Here is a 22086-nt window from a genome sequence, read left to right on the forward strand (position 1 = left end):
CATTGCATCAGATTAAATTATGAACCCAACCTGTCTGGTAAAATGTTCAGTGTGTAGATGAAATGCCAACACCTCCCACAGTCTTAGACTTCATGTCCTACTCCTGTAGCATACGGACACAGCATGGGGTGCAATGAAAAAGGGCAATTACTGTACAATTAGTTTCGAGTTTGCGGAATGTCATTTAATAATAGACCTAACTCATACGCACACACAGAGAATCACAGGGTGAGGCTGCCACAAGCTGGTGTGCCACTTGAACTCATCAGCATGTTGAACCTCTTATCATTATTCTGCCTCGTATTCAAACAGATCTGCCTAATGCCATTATCTGGAGCTGAATATCTTCACTGTGTGTGCATGTGCTTGCATGTGACCGCACAGGAAGAGCAAACTATGACTCAGACATGAATATGAGCTGGACATCATGCAGGCTTCGCAGCCCTTGAGTTCATCTACGTCTGCCCTCGCTTCTCATCTTGTTTTTGTCTGTGTGTATGAAAAAGAAATGAATAAATATCTTCCCTGTGTGCTACAGAGAGAAACCCGTGTGCTGCTTCGGAGGCCAGTGAAATGTAATAAAACTCAGTACTAATACAGAATTGGCTTCTGCTGCTTCCTGAGGTACAATGACAGTCCTCTGCTGAGTTATTGTCCATCATAAAAACCACATAAACAGGTGTGAGGTGCATCTCCCTCCTGAGTCCATTTACCTTTTTACTTTCACTCAGTATTGAAGTCTCAGCACATTCACTTCGAATGTAGAAAGAAAATATAGATATGATGGTTCTTAGGGTTGGTGCTTTTCCCATGACCACATGGTGAAAGGTCAGCTGCACCTGTCAATGGCTGTTGTATCACTGTGGTGACACCAGGATTGCTTGACTTCATGTACGTCACAGTCACATTGTTCCAGTGAGCACAGGACCTGCTTTGTATGCTGCACTGTAGGTGTGTTTTTGGCATTCAAATTATATCTAAACGGTGCCCTCTGCAGAATATTTAGCAAAACTACAGCAGGACAATTTCAGGAAGTGGTGTTTGCGGTCTTTCCCCTCAAATCACTACACACTATATCATACAGGTATGCCAGAACATGTGGAATATGTGAGATGCATCATCATGTGCTGGCCCCAGATTATATTTTTTATTTATTTTTTCATTTATTTTATTTAACCAGGAATAGTCCCATTGAGATTAAAATGAAGGCTGCATTTAAATGGGCATCTGAGCTAGGGCGATAGCTTGTGTGATATGCTCTGATAGGTTTAAAGCAGTCTTGTCGTGTTGGGAAGGCAGGGCAGTGCAATGACGCAAAATTAAAAAAATAATCGATAATTCCCCTCAAATGCATTAAAACCAAAGTAGCAAGCCTGTTTTGAAAATGTAAGGAGTAGACAGTACAGATATTTGTGTTAATATGTAGCAGTGCAAAAGTAAAAAAATGTCAGAAAAATAAATACTCGTAACGAAGTATGTGTTCCCACCTCTGGAAAGGGGCCATTGCCCCCCACATCACTCCCCTGGCCGACATCGATTTAAGTTGTGGATTACTGTCAGCCAGCTCTACTCATTCATGTCCAGATGGTGAGATCCCATCGCAAGATGGTCGCTAGTTTATTTATTAAATCACTATTTTAATCCCCTCATTTGATTTGGGTAATTTGTTTGCATATGTGCATTTATGTGTGTTGGTCGGTCAGTGTAACATATGACACATGTTTATATGAATAACTTGTGTTATGTGTGTAGATGTCATGTGTGTGTTTCTCTTTTTTCCTTGTAAAAAACTTTGCAAACTGGTTTGATACACAGAGTTCTATATAAATAAACTTTATTATTCAGAAAGAAAAAGTCTGGAGAGCTGAGGAAGTTAAAACTAAATGTGATGATGTTGCTCTTTGGTAGGAAACACTGGAGTTAAAGAAAAAAGAAAAAGAAAAATCCAAGGCGCTCCTCTGGCAGTTTGAAATAGACATCTGGCTAAAGGTTTTTTTAACCTTTTTGCCAGAAGACTGCCTTGGATTTTTCTTTTGTTTCACACTTTGTTATTATCATTACAATGTTAGATGTTTTGTACAAAGCTCCATACAGAGTTAAAGAATGTACATTGTGGTTTTACATTATGTTGCGAAGGTGCTGGAATGTGCTGCAAATCTGTAAATAGCGCAACAAAATCATTCGTCATATCAGTTAAAAACAGTTTGATAGGAAGATAATACGACAAAACAAACTCACTTCAATGTCCATTTGGTAGCTGATGAAGACCCTGTGATAGAATCTACCAAAAGGACCTTCTGGTGAGATTGTTTTGTCATATGCTTTTTTCCAAGGTCTTTATAATAACAATAATAAAATATGTATTTAGATTCACTGACTCACTAACATGGAAAAACAAACAAACTGTGTCCTGTCAAATTGTGCAATTTTACTGCTACACATGAAATAGGAACTGAGGAAATAGCCCTTCCTGTCCTACTGTGTAACCCCAACTGATGCTACACTGATAAACTGGAATAAAAAGTGTAAACACAGAGAGAGAGAGAGAGAGAGAGAGAGAGAGAGAGAGAGAGTGAGAGAGAGAGAGAGAAAACAAACATTTCTAATGGATCGGATGGATCGGGGTTGTGAAAGTGGACAGTGAGTTCCATAAAGGGGATCTGGAGGTTGTCTCTGTAGTTGTGTCCCCGCTGGCCCATTCCTGCATGTAAACACACATAAACACACATAAACACACATAAACACACAGGTACAAGCTGTTACAGATCTCGGATCTCAGTCCTTTACGCCCCCTTGTTGTCTGTTACTTTACCAATCCTTGATTTAACAAGAACTCTTTCGTTGGCCAAGCCTTTCCCATCAATCTCTGTTGATACTTTCAAATCCAGACTGAATCCCAATCATTGACTGTTTTACCTAATTGAGAAGGCTGTGACGGTTATACTGTATGAGCTCTGTTTTTAAAATGACTAACCTCAACCATGTCATATTAACATCATAACCTGTGTGAGTGTATGTGTGTGTAGTTTTACATGTAATAGTGAGTATTTTCTTTTCTCTTGTTGTTTTTTTATGGACTTGTGATGTGAAGTTGAAGTATAATGTCATGTGGCATAACTCATACCACTTTTAGTGAGAGAGTATTTCATAATCTAGTATGACTTTCATCACTATCGATACATCATCATTTTCTGACATTCCCAGAACATGAGTGTGGTCTCCAGCATGATTGATCTGAAGATGAAAGACCGCTTTCAGGTGAACACTTTCCTCTGTGGGTGTCCTCCTCTTATAACCTTATCTGTTTCTTCTTCTTTGGCTCACTGTCAACATCCCTCTTTTGATTTTTTCTGATGTCACCATAACAGACAATTGTGTTTCTGCTGCACTTTAAATATTATTGCAATTACAAGTACATTTACTCAAGTACTTACTTAAGCACAATTTTGAGATACAACTTTACTGAGTATTAGTAGCAGTATTGGAGGGAAAATTTTAGACTTTTACTCCTTTACATCTTTTTGATTACTTGAATTACAAGTTTCTCTGCAGATTGCATGCTGCATCAGAGCCAAAGTTGCGCATTTTTAAAGGAGACCTATTATGCTTCTTATTATCACTTCTTATGTAGGTTATTCTCCATGTAAAAGGTCTTGAAAGTTTAAAAGCCCAAAGTCTGTACCAAAGGGAGCTCTTCTCTCCCACAGAAAACACTGCCCCAGATGAGCCTGAAACACCTCATCAGCAGTCCCGCCTTTAATTGCATGACTTATTAGCATTACGCTACGTTGCCATGTCAGACATTTGCATAATTTTATATTTACAGTAGAAGTGAAGCTAACCGGAGGCTGAAAACCGGTCAAAGCCGACCAGAGATACGTTGGCTGTGTCTCAATTCAGGGGCTGCATCCTTCGAAGGATGCAGCCCCTGAATTGAGACACAGCCATAGAGTAGTTCAGGCTTAGGCTTCCGTGAGCTGACCAATCAGAGGAGATTGGGTATTCAGGAGGCAGTCCTTAAAGAGACAGTAACTAATGCAGAGCATTTCAGACAGAGATGGAGACTCCAAGTAGGTTCAAACTAATAGATTCCATCAACTACATGAAAGCTTTACTCTATCACCACCAGCACCCAGACTCCTGAGATCCTGTCCAGTCTCCACACACTCTTAATGAAAATGCTTCATATCAACAGAGTTGAATCAACAAAGACTTTCTCTGTTGTTGTCCTCAATAAATATTGATATTGATAGATATTAATTTGAAAGTTATTTGCAGTTGCCAATTCAAAATAAAAGTAAACTGTGTATCTCTGCTGTGTAGCTACAGTATGTGAAATAACAGGAAATAATTGACAAAAATAAACCAAAAAAGGACACAGCTAAGACTTGGACACATCAGATAATATTCAGTTTCCTGGGTGTTTTCATGGCAGCTGGGTAGTCTTGCCATCAGCTGGATATAACAGCGTTCTGTCCTCTAAGATGTTTGTTCAGTAACACAGAGAGAAGGAGAGAGCCTGCAGTCTAATTAGAGCTCTTCATCAAGCACGTTAATGAAAGTGATTACAACTAATGAGAGGTGGATCCAAACCCTGCACAAGTGCTAATAAGGAATATGTGTGGGTTCACAGTGTGCTCGGTGATTGTCACTGAGTGCGTACATGTGTTCATCTGTGTGCATCCACGTATGTGTGTTCGAGTGTGTTTACAGCAAAGGGATCAGGGAAGTCAACAGTTGTTTGTCATAGAGAATCTACAGGAGAAACATCGAGGCCCCAGAAATACCAGAAATACCAGAAGAAAGGGAAAGACGAGAAGAGGAGGCTGATGTCAGAAGACTGCACATGATCGGCCTCCAGCAACAGATTTCTGTGTCAAAATGAAGGCTAATGCTATTGCAAGGTATAACACGCTTAGAGGATAAGGCTGGAAATATCCTATTTTTCTGATTGTCAACAAATCCCATGTAAGACCAAAACCAGCAATGCATTGATCCGACTAGCAGGTATTGTGTGTCCAAAGCCTGATTCCTTCATTATGATGAACATGGACATTGCAGTTAATTTTGAGTCAATTGCATACACACCATCCTGCTCCTGTAAATGCAGTACAATAAACTGTATACATTCACCCATTCATTCACCCAAGTGGACACCCAAGTTTACTTTGTGTCCAAACCTAACTAAACCATAAGCACAGCCTTGTCCCAGCATAAAAATAACCTGAACCTGAAGAAACAAACAACAAATCAACAAATCTATGGTTCAATCAATACATCACCAACATTTATTCTGGCAACTGGGTTGAAGACTATGTGCAATAGACAGCCTTGGGAAATCAAGTATTGAGAGATTAGGAACCAGCACATTGCTGGTTTCAGTCATTTGTTGACAAAAACAGAACCTCAGCCAGCCTAGTCCTTTAGTGTTGTAATAGTACAAAGGAAAAAGAAGCTATTGCTATCTTATTCAGCGATGATGAATCATCCAAGATTTCTTTATTAGCAATTGCAGATTCATGTATTGATTCATATTTACCTGAGAGTTGAAGCTTGTACGCCTGAGTGTAAGGTCTGCAAAACAAAACGACAAAGCACGTGTGTGGTTGGTATCAGTATATCTCTTCACTTGGAATGCCCATGCGATACACTGCAGTGCTTTTGAAATAATCCCAAAGAAAATAAATGACACTGAATGAATAGACAAGTAACTAGCTATAAATATTATTGTAAACTCACCAACAACATGGTCCTTGGCGTGGACTTGGGTCCAGAACTTTGCATCCTGTCTAAAACAGTTCAGCACAGCAACATTTATTCCCAAAACATAAATGTGGCAATGCAGTGATGTATTTTATGTACCAAGTTATGTGAAAATTAACTTAATAACTGCTGCATCAGAGCTTTCAGGTTGTGGCAGAGGGATAAATAAAGTGCAACTCCTGTTTCGCTGCTGGCTATAACACATTTTAAAAGTACATACCATATTCAAGCAAAGTCTGAGCTGTTATAAACAGTCATTATGTTGCCAACTTGAGGAAAATCTGCAGTTAAAACTGCCTCTAAATGTTGCTCATGTGTCACGACTTTCTCAGTAAATCTCACTCACTGACACCAAAATGATTCTGCAGATACAAACACAGTGATCATTTACTTACTATCTAGAGACTAATAAGCACTCAAAAGACAATACCTTTTCTTCTTCTCCTCAGCTGCTGCTTTAACTTTAAAGAAGGATGACAAGAGAAGAAAGAGAGGAAATGAAACATTTCACAAGGGAAGATAATCACGACAGTAAAATGTGTCAGTGAGGAAGTAGAGATTCATGTGAAGTACCTTTTCTGCGTACAACCATAGCCACGAGTGCCACCGAAAAGAGGAACAACACCACAGCGGAGAAAGAGCCCAGAACGAGAGGCCAGTCAACACCAGACCCATCTGCAGACATCACACACAGATACAAAAAGGGATTGTGCAACAAATAATATTTTTATTCATGGTTTCCGGAGCAGAAGTATGATTCAGGGAGCTACTTCAGTTGTTAAGTTGTCTGAGCTGTAAGGATATTCATCACTGATCAGAAAGTGTGACATTTTTTTAGTCTTTCAATTCCTTCCGCTCAATATTCACATTACTTCAAATATCACATGAAATAATGACGTGATATTGTACGCCTACCTTGTGATGGTGGAGGGGGGATTCCTGGAAGATGAGAAAAAACAGTCACATTTCTTGTTAGATTAACTAAATCATACACACACATACAGAACAACTTTAAATCTGCACCTCTGGTTACAGCCAAAGGGAGGCTGTGCTCAGAGCTGCTCCATTTCTTCCCCAGGAGGACACTGTACTGGCAATGGTACAAAGCCACTGGAGTTTCCTGGACTGGCACAGGGAAGGTGGCCTGATGGTGGATCAAGGTGGCATGGTGAGTGGAGACAGGAAATTCATTATCGGCAAGGTAGAGGGAGAAGACAGCACCGGGGTAGGCAGGAGACCCCGTGCAGAGCAAATGCCACACGTCTGTCTGCTGCTGGAGAACAAGGGTGGGCACCGGCAACGCATCTGGCAAGGAAAGAGGAAAGAGAGTGAAATGTGCTGCCATGTGTATCAATTAATCATTAAAGTAATCGCTAGCAAAAAAAAAAATCACTAGAACTAACTAACATTTTCTGGTTTTCTTTGTCTTACATGAGAGTAAACTGAGTATTTTGTTCAAACTGTTGGTTGGACAAAATAACAATTAAAATATGTCAAGTTTGACCTATTTTCTGACTTTTAAACAAAATAAAAGCTATGTATTGACTGAGGAACAAATCAGCAGATCAGTGCATCAATAATTGCAAATGTAAATAAAAGAAATACTTTTTAGCTTTTCCAATTTCTGTGAGCACTGCAACACTTTCCAGTTCTGTTGACAAATTCATTCACCTTCTTTGCTCAATTTAAAGATTGACAGTGATTGGTTCAGTTAACACATTTTTTTCCCTAATCTGCATCATAATAATAGAATAAATCATTTCTAAACTAAAAACGATATTTAAGAGAAAACAAACATCCCAGAGCAATAAAATATATAAATATATTTTGAGAAGTGCAAAGAAAAACACCAACAAAAACAGCTTAGTGTAAAGATGCATAAATGCATAAATAAATGGGGTAGCAAGGTCAATCTTAACAAGGATGTTGTGCAAGAGTTTGCGGGCCCTCGCTGCAACCCAATCGCCAGAATAAATGTTGGCATGGTACGTTTCTGCAAAACCCAGACATGTTTCAATTTTGTGTTGTGACATAACTGTGTTAAGATCTTGTTAGGTTTAGGCATAAAAACCATTGGTTAGGTTTAGGAAAAGATAATGGTTTGGGTTTAAACACCAGCTTTTGTAATCACAAAAGTGGTTCTCTCTGTTCTCTGCTGCTTTGCATCATCTCACATCTCACATCAGCTCATATAGATGTCATCTGAACTATGTCACTTTACCTGTGTTGCAGGAAAATGTTGTTATATTAAACATAGACATTCAATGTATATTGGTTTACAGAAACTTACATTGCCAACATTTTATTCAAAGCACTGAGCAGGGGCTCTAAGCGCGACATCCTCACCTGTAACAGTGATTTGAATCATGTTGCTGACAGTTGAATTAACCAGTCCTCTCCTTTTGGTGATCTGGTAGAGGCAGGTGTACTCGCCTTCCTCTCCTCCCCTCACTGGCCCAACAGTGAAGACTCCCGGCTGGGGTTCACGGTTTGACACCGGGCTGGTTGAGATAATGGATGTCGTCCCTGATCCCTCGGCATTCCTCAGCAAAAGGAAGGCCACCGGTTTGTTTTTAGAGGTAGACTGGGACTGAGGCCCGGAAAGAAGGGTGGGGACCGAGCAGCTGAAGGAGAGCGTCTCCCCACGTTTTACCACACCAGTTGAGGTCTGCACAGACAAGACTGGAGGAGGGAAAGAGGGTGTGGAGCGAGTAGGGGCAGGATCTGGAGAAGTACAGAAAGGAAGAGGAAAATGAGACAATTATCTCTATAATTCTGTGGTATCATTACTTTAACGAATTGCATTCAAAGGCACAACTTCTTTTATTCAACCTTAACTTAAACCCCCAGCATTTGCGATTGGAAGTATTGTTGGTGCCACTGTCACAAAGACAAACAGATCGCTTTCCTTTATACTCAGGGTAGCAGCTACCAACAACACATGACCAACACATGACAAAATATGAGTTTATTCATATATTTAGTCTATACTGGAGACTTGAAAGCAGATGGAAATGGTGGCAGGCTTCCAGCCTGGCTTTAATGCCTCTCAGCCTACATTTTCCTGGGAGATTTAGTTCCCAGTGACAGACAGAGTTGCATAGTGAAAACAGGGTTGACAGGGAACCAATCTAAATGCTATTATATTGTGTGTACTTCAAAATGATGAATTAAGGCAAAAACCTTGTCTTTTGCGTGTTTAAACTTGGAAATACATTGAGTTATAGACCGTATTTACAATATAGACAGGTGGAAAAATGGACAGACTGTTACAGCCACCATGAAACACAAATAGAAAACTTAGATAAAAATGTCAATATAAAGTAAAAAAATGTCAAAAGCCAGATTACTTAAGATAACTTTCAGAGTAGATACAACAGTTAAAATTTTAAAACAAATGAATCAACCAACACACGAACAGCTCGAGGTGAAACAAGTTCAAATTTTAGATTATAATTCATAAAAAAAACCTATAAGACCTAAGATATTGCTACCAACCTTGGTTTGCCACAGTTGCTAGCCAAACTTCCTATAATAACCGTCAACAACTGGAAGCCAATACACACTGTGTTTGATGTTTTTTTCTGTCTGTGTGGGTGTGTGGTTTCTATATGAAGGGCAGGATGTAACACCACTGCACACACCCACAGAGCGGAGGACAATAAGAAACCACAGAGAGCACCTGCATGCAACAGTGTGTTTTGGGGGTTGGAGAGGAGCGGATGGGAGTGTTTATTGTTTTATACCACATGTAGAATCAAGACTGGGTGAAGATTGAACAGATAAACCCCACAAACGTTAATCCGTTTAGACCACATCTCCTCTCTGATTTGTCCTGTATTAGATCAGTGTCTTACTGCCTTTTATATTTATATGTAAAAGTGTATGTAATAGGTTGAAATGCAAGTAATACAGACACCTTTTTGGTGCTCCAGCTCCAAATAGGGACTGAAGGCACTGTAACGACCCTCCTGGTTCATGTACAGACAGCAGAAGAGTTCACGCTGGACTGAAACCTCTGCGTTTACCCTCACAGTGAACTGGACCTCCTCAGCAACAGACTGCAGCTCCTGAGAGTGCACCTCAATGAATGAAGAGAAATACGGAGAATAAACACAATCACAGGATACAAAACACGACAGAAAAAACACACATATCCTCAAAAAGTTAAAGTACCATGTCTCTGTATCGGTACAATTTGAATTGAACCCCATGGTGGCCCTCTGGTGCCCGGCACACCAGAACCACTGAGTCCCCTGACCTCGAATAGATGTTAAGTTCAGGTGCCGGAAGAGGGGGAGAGGAAGTGGAAGCTGATAGTCTTCCTAGACAAGAGAGAGAAAGGTATAACATAGGCTACATACTTGAGTTTCACAAATTCCTGTTGAGCTGGAGCAACAGTGCAGCTGTGAAGCAGCTGTGATTGCTACATGTGGTGACGCTCAATTTGTACCAAGCTGGTGATTGCAGCTGATGAGAAAATTCAAAAAGGAACATGACACTCGAAATAGAGATGTTGCCTGTCACTTAAATATTTAGTACATTTACAACAGCCAGAATTATTTGTGTTAATGGTTACATGTTCATTGCCATTTTCTCTATTGTTTATATCTTCTCAATGCCGAAAGCATCAATAAATACATATTTCTAGTTGAAACTTATATTTTTTTAAGCTGTAAGACAAAACAAAAGAAAAAAAATATGTTTGGGAACAGCGCTAGTATGATGCTTACCGCAAAGCTGTAGAGAAGTAAATAGCAGAGTGTATATCCAAAGTGATTGTCCACCACTTACAACCTGCATCTTCGACACAAGAAGAAGACTGAATGGTTGGAGTAAGAATGCTCTCTCTTTCTCTATCCCTCCTTCTCTCTATCACCCCTCCCTCTCTCTGTCTGTTTTTTTAATACGTATGACATCCTCTTGAAGACAGAACGATGGGGGAAGTGGAACCTGTAAACACACTTCCTTTTTTGGAGTCCATGGGTCACATAACATGTTATGATGGGAATAAATAGCTGCAGGCCTGCGTCTCACAAACCCACAATTAAAAAATGTTTCTGTGTCAATAAATTAATCGAGACACAGAAAATTGAAAAATGAGAAAAGAAATGAGAATGTTCCTCGACAAGTCTCCTGGTGCCATCTGGATGTGATAGATGTGCTTGATAATAAGCTACTTTTAAGATCTCTTGAAACAAATCCACTGTCATCTCTATTGAATTAAAGTTGTGCTGAAATTCAACACCAGTGAGAAAGATGTTACTGACACATTAGTTTAATTTTCTGTGATACAATATGTCAGTCTGACACTAAGTTTTTCATTATTGTGAGTCAAGTTTAAGACGGAGATGTTTGATTCTAGAAGATTATTTAACTAGCAATAGACAACTGACAATTAAGCGTCAATTTGCTTCTACTTATCATTTTGGATTAAAAATCAAAGTAACGGCTGTAGAAAAATGACACCATTCACATATGGATTACCTATAAACCTCGCTTTCACTATGCTATTCTGCCTGTCATCAGGCTGGATTTTTCCCGCAAAGGATGAAGCTCAAAGGAAGCATGTCTGATATTGCACATCTGAAACAGGAAGAGGCATTGTTTTGCCTGGTCGCTACCCCCAGGTAATGGTGAAAGTGTGTTCCCCAGATGATTTCTGTCCCCCCTTGCAACTGGGACGAATTTATTAGTCTACACAAAAGAGCAAATTCTGAGATGAAAAAACCTCTGCAGATGATAGAAAAAAAAGGGGAATCGGACAACAGTGACCAAGAATTAGGTCATTGTTAGACGGAACAAGATGTTTATAAACTGTATCAACAACTCCAAAGTTGAGTCTCTGGGAAGCAGAAGTAGTTTAGTTTGGACAACAGAAGGACTTTCAATCTCAAGCTCAAAGAAAGGATTGAAGTGCACATAATACATTAAATTGATCTCAGTGTGGTAAATATTCCTCAAGACGATGAGGCATTTAAATCACATTATAGTCTGAGAACATTACTCCACTAGCACCCAGAAAAAGTAGGGATTTGGATTTCATTATCCATTCACCAAAAAGGAAATTGGCTCTTCAGTATTTCACTGACATCAAAGTCAGTTATAGAGGAGTAAATCTCATCTATCATAAAAAATGTGCTGATCCTTTGGTGCCGATTACTTATTCTTTATGAGTCTACTACGAGTGTGATCAGGTGAAATAAAACATATTATATATAAAAATATATTATAAGCATTTGAGACTGGATTGAACAGGACTACTTTATAAATAGTTCCCTTTTCTTTTCTCAGAATTAACATTTGGTAAGTGCTCTTTGAAATGTGTCATATTCCCACCAAATATACAAACAAGCATGTAAAGTACAGGGAAGCGAATGCATTGACTCATGAGAAAAACTACTGGTGGTTTATTATATGAAAGAAGATGAGTTATTCAAAAAAATGCCACCTCTGAATCATTTTCTAAATAAAACACAAAATCCCCATTATAACCATGATTATTCACAGGAGGGTGTAAAAGAAGAGACGTTTCTTTAGAGTTGACATTAAAGACTCTGAGACAATCTTCAGGTTTAACACTGGAAACACTACACTGGTCATTTACAAAACAAAATTGTGGATTATAATTCAGCATCATAATTATTACTATCACCTTACAGGACAACACAAAATAGGATTTTTTTTCACAGAATGTAGCACAGTGTGTCCTCACAAATCAGTAACTTTACATCATACAGTATACTTTGTATGTGATCGAGGAACTGGTGCTTTCTGTTCCACTCTCTTATCAAAGGAGACCTATGTGGCTTTCTCGTTTTTTTCCCACTTCCCTTCAGTGTTTGATAGTAGTTCTTGTACATGAAAAAGATCTTGAAGTTTAAAAAGGTTCACACCAACAGAAGCTCCTCTCTCCCACAGTAAACGCTGGTCCTGAAATGCCTAGTCAGCAGTCCCCCCTTGAATTCAATGACTTTGTGACATCACACTATGTCACCATGTCACACATTCGCATAATTTATGCCTAGCGTCTAGTTTGACACGTAAGAATTGATTTAGAACAGCTGCTCTGTTGATCTGCGGTTCTGAGTCAGGCTTGTGTGAGCTGACCGATCAGAGCAGACTGGGTATGTGGGCTGAAAAACAGAGCATTTCAGAGGGGGGGGGAACACAGTGCTGCAGTAGTGAAAAGTAGAAAACTGGTGGGTTTTTTGAGCATTAAAACATGTAAACCTATTCTAGTAGTAACCAAAAATAAAATGATGAACCTGAAAATCAGCATAAAATGTCTCCATTAACATTATTCACCTTTCAACACTGTCTCTGATAAGATGCCAAAATAAAGTGTGTTGAGAAATACAGCCATGTACGCAAATAGACAGGAGGAAGTAAGATAGATTTAAAAACCACAACCTCAGCTCTATAAAATGCCTTTTCATTTTCCGTTTTCCAGAGAAATGTTAACTAATGTTCACAAACGAAACCGATTCACAGATAATGAATGACAACATAATATAACACAGTTCTAATCATATAAATGCTGAATATGGCGTGGTAAATAATCTCCAGACCCTCTCCTCTTTAAGCTTGAGTTAAAATCTAGTTTAAAGATGTTTGATTATTTCAGTTTACACATTCCTGTATAAAAGTGTGTTTAACAAAATAAAACAGGGGTTAGTAAGGCTCAACACTTTTAAAAGGAGCTGCGACAGCTTACCTCAACTGCATTTTTAATTCAACTAATATCAACGACTCAATGAGGGCAAAGACAGTCTAGACCACTTTTCACACTTCTGTAAATCTGTTAACTGACCTTGTTTAACCCTGACTTCCTTATTGTGGTCAGGTGTTTTGTGAAGGAATGGCAGGGTGTAGCTCAGAATGTGGTTTAAACTCCTGATTTTGGTCCATATTACTGCGCATCATTGCTATGGTAACGAGCCTTTCTCCAAACACTTCAATGGAGGTGAAAATGTGATGACAAACTGAGTGGGACGTGAAAAGTGTTTTTCTACACATAGCTGGTGATGAAAAGCTGCTGCTCTGTGTTTCTCCTCTCTTCCGGGTCGTCACCTGTCCTCTGTCCATCAGCACTCAGCATCACTCCTCCTCTCGCGCGCAGCACCAGCAGCATCCACGAGCTCCTCTCGTGACACGCGCGCTGCTCCCAAACAAACATGGTGCCGTCGAGAGTCACGTCGGGGTAAAACATCCCGAAAGAGGAAGAAGAGAGCAAAAAAAAGAGATGGATGAAGACTTTATTCGTGAGCAGGAGCATCTGCTGACTTTTGTGAGGAAACTCAAAGAGGTGTTCGACGTGTGTGACGAGGACTCGGACGGTTTCATCCGCCCTGAACACTTGGTGCAGCTCGGTTCTCAGTTCGGTCAGGCAGAACAGGTGAGAACATCGTTTCCTGGACACTTTATCGTCCTTTTCACAAACGATAGACTACTACAGTGAAGGAAGGTGCTCGGCTATAGCCTGTTGTTTTCTGAAACTTCATAGACAACTGAAACTCGCCTGTCTTCGCCAAGCTACTTCACGTTATGTGATGAAAAAGCTGACTCGAAGTTCCACCTTCATTTTGACTCATGATGCATTTTGGGAAGAGCTCATTTGAACCTGCTGCAGAGGAGGTTCATAAGTACATGTTTTCAGGTTGGAGCCTTAAAGCAGAAATACATTAGTGTTGTGTCAGAGGCAACAGATCAACATACATAGAAGGGCTGATACAAGGAAACTGAGCTGATGTGGTAAATCAGGTCAAATCCATTATTATTTCAACTTGGCATAATCCAGCAATAAAAGGGGATGAAGCTGACATGTAAATAATGACTTTGAAGCAAACTGGCCTAGCAGAGGGCTGCAACTCAATATGAAGAGGGGAGGATAGATAAAGACAGATAAATGTGCGACACAGATACTGGATTTTTGGGGGCAATGCTGTTAAGTAGTAAAAACAAAACAAGACAACAACAGCGATATATCAGCCAATATCCTCTATAAACTGAATATATCCATGTACATACATTATTTTGCAATGGTCTCACAAATGTGGTAATCAAATTGTGACAACGTGTAGTAATGGAGGCTGGATATTTTAAAGTTTAAAATGACTGGTGGTTTGTTGTACATGCAGAGCCTACATTTACATTGTACACCTGACCTGTGACCTGTTCAGGACGGGTGTATCCTGCCTCTCACCCAGTCTGTGCTGACTGAGACAGCTTCAGCATCCTGCAACTCCTATCAGGATCAGCAGTTTAGAAGATGCTTGGTGTATGAATGTATTTCGGACTGAAAAGGAAATCCAAGTGTGATTTATTGATTTTCTACACACATTTTGCTTCACTCAAATCCCTGCTTGAGAATGTTGTTTTTTACCAGGAGAGACTGTCCCAAATCTGAGGCCACACTGTGGTTGTACTGGGCTTTTGCTATTAGTATTGGTAACTGATGAAACAAACACTAAAATCTGTATGTCATTTGTGGATAATCCAAGCTTAAAAACTCTTTCAGTTAAGTCATTTTTCACTTAAGTTTTCCCAACAGGCCTTGAATCAGGATACTGTTTGTGGAACATACCCTTGACATATAGATCTTCTTCTGTGATGAATAAGGGTGAATTATTGGCTGTATATTAGATGTTTTTTTATCAGTGCGTGTGTCACAGCTGACGTGCCTCTCTGTGTCTCACTGCTTGTCAGGGTAATTGAACACTGTCGCTGATTGGCTCCCCAGTGTTGTGTTGCTCGTCAGCAGGAACATTGTGGAGGCGCTGATTAGCTCTCGGGGGAAGCTTTTCACTGACCTGGGAAATGGGTTGAAGTGGATGCAATTTATATCTCAAAGAACTATGTTAGTAGATCCTATGTAGCATAATGCAACACGCTTTACACTCCACAGTGCACCGAATTACCATTTTATTCATTTTTGATTATTATTCATACAGGATAACTTTGTTTTAATGATCCAAGAATAGGTATAAGATTCTTATATCGAAACTAATTCAGAATTCACACAACAAAACAAAACATTATATATTTGGTGATGATCATGTGACCTAATTAAGACTGTGTACAGAAAAAACTCATCTATCTGATGTACTGTATGAAGCAGTTTCCTAGTTTCACTGCATGCGTTGCCCTTTCATGTCATTGTCCTATATGAGCAAATCCCACCGGCTGCTTCGTGACAACCTGACCTACTATTGCGCACAGTAGGTGACACTCTTCTCCCAGTAGTACAGTCACATGCAAACGTGCACATACGTTCACATAATCCTACAGTAATCCCTCTGTCCTCTTTTCTATGCCCTTTATTTTACCTTTAAAAAGTCAGAAACCGTTATCTAGACTGTCAACAGTCTTCAACAGGACCGGCTGAGTTATCTGAATCTGTTAAAAATGGGTTTTATCCAAATAGATGAATAGATTAGAACAGATAGATTTATGTCCTTCATTAACCTCAATTTAAAACACCTCAAAATGCTTTAATCAGCTGTACTACAAATGTGACCGAGTTGCCAGGATAATAGTTACGAGAACATGAGATGAACTTTGTGAGTGTGTGTGCTATTTGTTGTAATAATACGCAAGGCAGTATTTCATGAATGTTCCTGTAGTACTATGTCTACCTCAGATGTTTCTCTAACCTGCAAAAACCCTGAAGTTGTTTCAGCCACAGACCAATGCTAAAATTAGTCCTGTTAAAATTGAAATGGCTGTGGGTAGCTTGCAAAGAGAGTAATGCATTATTCAGCCATGGTGCAGAGTGCTTAAAGGCAGCAGCTCTCTTCAGTGATGATGTGAATGTGGGTAAGTTCATGAGTCAGGATCTGCAAGTACTTTGGCCACTTACGATATACATGTGTGTGAGATTGCACATGATGCATGTTACTTTAGTAAACCATCCCACTACCCTCGGTCTTAGCTCAGGTTAAAAGTTATTTACAGATATTTTTTTTTATTGTGGGCATTTTTGCCTCAGTGAGGGCCTATGGACGATGAAGTTATATTGTCTGTCTATTGGTTTTTCAGTAGCTCTGTGAATAAGACGTAAATTATTGTCTGTTTTAATGGTTCCCAGAGGAATATTCTCTAATGATTTTTGGGACCACTTTTATCTTGTGTTGTTATTGGAACAAAGTTTCCACTATTACTCAAGAATATATCAAAGTGTCATAGGCCCACAAAAGATGATTCCAGTGTATTTTGGACATCTGTGCTTCACCATCAGGCCAGATGCACATTTACATCTGCTGATCTAATAGGCAGATTGCTTTTACTTGGCTGGGCACAAACTCCCAAACTCTTGATTCTAATGACTTCATACTGTCAATATCTAGACTAACTACTCTAATATTAAAACCACCACTACTGGTATGTTGTCTGACACAAACACTAAGTGCAATGTAATAATAATTGCAGACCCCATTGTGGCTAAAGGCTGGTTTTCACGATGATAAAGGCAGTAAACTGTCATTTATTGTTGGGGTTGTAATCCTACAATCTTACAATCCTACCCTGTTTGAAAAAAGTTTCTGTCGATCTGTTTGAGAGAGATAAGTTGGTGTTAATATACAGCGTGGCATGCATGGTGTAGCTCTGCATTTCAAAGACCATACAGAGATGTTTGCATCAATAATGAAAAGAGAGGATAGTTGTAGCATGGCAGAATACTCTGTCTTTAAACTATCCTGCTTAATATGGCTATAATGATATAAAACTCTTTACAGCAGTGTGCAACTCTGAAAGGAGCCTTGGTGCGATGAGTCATGTACTGATGACAGGTTGTACACTTCAGACACCTCTCTGTCCGTGAAACCAACTGGTGTAATGGTGAAGGTGGGAGGCACAGACCTCACACATGCACACAATCACACTTGTGTGATATCTATACAAGTAGCTGAAGGTTTCTTGAATATCACAGGTATTTTTTCAATAGCCTGCTGCCACCGATAGGTGTAACTGGGTTTTTGAACAGACAATAGCCATTTTTTCACAGTAGGCATTTTGAGTTGGTGTTGCAACAAAAGCACACCTGTAGCTAATAACACTATCAATGAATGCTCTCTTCTGTTAAGCCAGTGGTATGCCTACATTTGTTGGGGTCTACACACCCAGTTGCTGTTTGTTAAAAAAAAAAAAAATTGGCTAAATTTTTTTAAATCCGGCCGAAGATCCATGCTATCCGAAGATCCGACCAATGAAAATGTTTTGTCGCACTTGACAGATTTTTGGGTGCATGTGTGACCAAAATCGGTCCCTGGAGCCCTGATATTGCAAAAGAAAAAGGAAGAAGTTTTTGTACAACAAATTTCTGTCTCCATTGTATGTATGATGTTACCGTAACATAAACACTCATACAAAAATGTGAAAAAAAATAACCAGTCTTTCACAGGATATTTATTAATTGCTCTGCAGGACCTGTTTTGTGCTGCAGGGAACAGTATAACCCATTCATAATTTAGTTTAGTGTGCATGAACAGAACAGAAATGTGTTTGTGCTCTGATAGCCTTCGTGGCGTATCTGTACTTTTCCACAGGTGAAGAAGTTGGCAAAATGTCTGGGCCCCGACTGTCATGGGAGGATCAACTTCAAAGACTTCTGCCGTGGTGTCCTCACCATGAAAGGTTAGAATGAGCTCAAATGTTTCTCCTGAGTACATGATATACTTTCTGTATTTGTTTATGTGTGTGTGACTGACTGGTTCTGGAAGTGTTATAGGTTATATTAGAAGTAAATCATGAAAGATGATTCTAGTTGCAGTGCAGAGAATTAATAGTTTAAGAGTTGCACATGTTGTGTTGGTTAGATACTCTAAGAAGTAAGTGAGGATTGTTTGTTTTTATAACTGGGATGAACCAGCCTTTTGCTTTAATATAATGTTACTGTCACTGTCAGTCTGTCAGACAGTGACACAGCACCAGCCCGCATCAAGTGAATGCCTGTCCGTTTACTCTTGTTTTACCTCGGTGTCTATCACTCTCCTTCTCGGTCATCTTTGCCTTCTCCATCAACGGGAAGCTGAGTTATTCCAGTCGTTGTCTGACCTCAGGATAGATACCGTGACACAGTGCCCCTTTTCTGTTTTGGCTGATGTGCTTTCTTTTTGCATTACTTAATTTTTCCGTGAAAAACCCAGCCCGGTGGCAGAGCGATTAGCATAGTCATAGTGTGACTTATACGCAACCAATCTATATGCAGATGGTGTCATTTTTCTACAGCCATTACACTGTGCAATATTTACCTTAGAATGATAAATTAAAGCAAACAAGTTGCTTATGCCAACTCATCTTGGCATTGATCTCAGTTGGTATTCTGCACCGACTGATATCTCTGTTAAACCAGGGCAGATTATCCACTACAGTGGACCCAGGCCACCCAGGACACAGAAAGGGACAGAGCCTGGATACTCCCATTTAGTTATTTTGGAGTAAATTGGGTTTAGAGGGTCAGGTAATGATCTGTTACCTCTATAGAGAATTATCCCCTGAATCTGCAGCTCCCTTCAGCACTGCAGAGCTTTTTACGGACTTTCAGCTCATTGTTATGTGTCCGGCCCGCAACTTTACTGTTTTGGTTCACTGTCACCGCTCTCACAGCATAGTTTTTGGCCACAGCAGGCAGCTGTTTTTTACTACAATCGATCTAAAACCCACTGTAGACTTTCTGCTCTGCACCAAACAGCAGACAGACAAATTAGCAGCTGGCTGGTGAACACAGTGGAGCGTTTAGCAGCTAAAGAGCCAGATATTTCCCGCAGGAGTTAGTTGTGGTGTTGTCACAATACTGGAATTTCTAACTTTGATACAATGCCTTAAAAATATCCATATTCAATACCATTTTCGATTTATAGTTTTTTAAACTATTTTAAATATTCAAAATCGACATGTGATATGTTGATATTTTTGATGGAACTAGTCGGTAGAGACCAGAGACACAACTCCAAATGAACAATAATGTTGCTTCATAACTATTGGATGTTGAAACGAGCAACTACTGTCAAATAAGTTCAGCTTAAAAGGTGATGATATGTCAATACTGCGGTCACAGCTTGTTCCCACCACCCTGAAGTGGCCTAAGAATCTGTCAATGCAACTTTCAAGAGAAAGTTTTCATTCCATACATCAGTTTATTGGGCATTTTGCTGGAGAAAGTTTGGCATATTTTACCTCATGTCAACTTTGTCAACCCTCTCCGTGGTGCAACTTCACAACTGCTTTCCTGTGTGTCTCTCAACAGATTCGAGTTCTTTAATGATAAAGTGGTTTCAAAAATTACACCACTTATCTGCAGTCTACTGCAAGTTTTATCACAGGGAGTGCTTGTTCCTTTGTCCTGATATTGACCCACTGTTTTTGAAGTGTTTTGGGTGTATCCGAGAAAAGCTGCTTAGCTACTTTCCTAAATCACACTGGAGAGTCTGGTTGTTGGGGCTTTTCTTCCAGAACACAATCATGTAGAAAATCAAAGATAACTTGTACTTTACCAGTGATTAGGCTGGTGGATGTGACATTTTTCACTTTCTTCCCTTTTAAAATTTGCTATTTGTTAGCAAATATGTTATGTGATTAGCAGCAGCATGTACACTTGCTCCATCTTGGATAGGAAATGATTCATTGCTCTGCAGAATCTCAGACAGTCTGAGAAGAGTCATGCACGCTGTTTTGCTTTGCAGGTTATGTCGGGATCATCAAAAAGAAAAGTGTGGCACAGTTCATCAGAGGGCCACATGAAACGGCTAAGAGTTTCTATCAGGTATGTTTTTAAAGTGCGTAGTGTGTGCGTGTAGTTTTACACGCCCACAATTCCTGAAATGTCTCACCCCCAACCACCGTCTCTTTTTCTCAACTGTCTGTCTTGACTTGACACTCATATGATCTCCGCCTAAACTAAATTAAGACAGTTATCTGTATTCATTTTGTGCTGATTACTACCAGCAGTGCTGGACATGAAGTGACTAGCTGATTAATTGTAATACAGCCAGAAAGTCCTTGACAGCTTCCCTTTGAACTCCCTCTTTATTTATTCTTTATTTTAGTTTTACAGTCCAATTATGCACATGTGAGCAGTTGTTGGAGGGGACTTTGAGCATGATGTAATTTGTTTATACCACAGTTCAGAAGATATGATATGATGTCAGTCCCAGGTCCTACAATAATGACACAGGAAATCATTTTCACTAATCAATAGAAGAAAATGTGCTAAGTGCTCATCATTGGTAACTGTCAATATAGGACGAGTTAGACTGTGTCCTGTAGGCAGTTTGATCATGAATGTATCAGCCATGTTAAGAGTCACAATGACAGCACCAATACATTAAAAGTCGGTGTTGCATGTACTTCGCCTTTCTGTCCACTAGGTGGTAGTGTTGAGCTGCAGATGAAACATATACAGCAGAAACGTAGATGACATACAGCATACCAGGAGCACTTACACAGTACAATCATCCCAGATGAGTTCTTGGATTAGTTCATTTGTGCTCCTTAATGTCATATTTTGGCTTTTAAATTCTCATGGTTAGAAAATAAACAAGTTAAACATAAAGGTTTTCCTCATGCTATTGTCTGCCAAGAAAGTTCCTAAAATTTTCTGTTAGGTTTTTCAGGTGGACGGTTTTTATAGATGTAGTAATTTCATCTTATTGCCACACAGTATTGTCTCATTTCTCCATCTGACATCTGGGAACGCTGTGATAATTGGTTCGTTACATCATAGTCTGAGAAGAAAGATCCCACAGTGTTACATGTGACATATTTCATGAAGTTCAGCAGCTATCTCTTGGGAAATTTAAAACTTTGTACAATAGCACAACATTAAAAAGATGGGTACTCTGCATAGCAACAAAGTCAAGTAAATGTCAGCTTAGGGAAGTATAGGGAAGTTAAGAGTCTTTTACTGCAAGTGGTTCAGTATTATGTTTCATTATACCAATGAAGAAGTGCTCTTAAAATATTCACACTGGGTGAAATGCAATACGTTCCCTACCTACTGTGTCTTTGATGGGCGAAACAAAGCACTTCTCTTTTTTTCAAATGCTGTCTCACTTGTGCACTTCCCTGTGAAACCTGGCCTATAAATTACTTTCTGGTAGCAGTTATACCTTGAAGAGGTGTTTGCTTTCATCGAGATTACTTCTCCCTGTTGATCCATTTCTCCACACAGTGACAGGTAAATGTGATTTGCAGTTGCAGGTATGGGTTTGATTGTCTGAACAAAAATGCACTCTGTTTCAACCCTCGGAAATGTCTTTGCGATGAGAAGAAAATCAGAAATATGCATGTTGTTGCTGTACTGTACAGACTGAGGGTAAATGA

At 39.5% G+C, this 22086-nt stretch overlaps 1 protein-coding gene across 1 annotated transcript; it reads right to left on the reverse strand.

Annotated features, from left to right (window-relative positions):
- Positions 1–1862: 1862 nt before the first annotated feature.
- Positions 1863–10543, reverse strand: LOC141000422 (uncharacterized). The gene is made up of 11 exons (XM_073471161.1): positions 10497–10543; positions 9940–10088; positions 9683–9845; positions 8110–8487; positions 6787–7068; positions 6679–6702; positions 6337–6438; positions 6194–6224; positions 5740–5789; positions 5540–5574; positions 1863–2701 (listed from the first exon to the last, which is right to left on the reverse strand). The coding sequence occupies exons 2-11, from the start codon at positions 9940–9942 to the stop codon at positions 2603–2605; spliced, it is 1167 nt and encodes a 388-aa protein (XP_073327262.1). The 5' UTR covers positions 9943–10088; positions 10497–10543; the 3' UTR covers positions 1863–2602.
- Positions 10544–22086: the final 11543 nt, after the last annotated feature.

The sequence above is a fragment of the Pagrus major genome, chromosome 1 (assembly GCF_040436345.1).
Source record: "Pagrus major chromosome 1, Pma_NU_1.0".
Classification (NCBI taxonomy): Eukaryota; Metazoa; Chordata; class Actinopteri; order Spariformes; family Sparidae; genus Pagrus; species Pagrus major.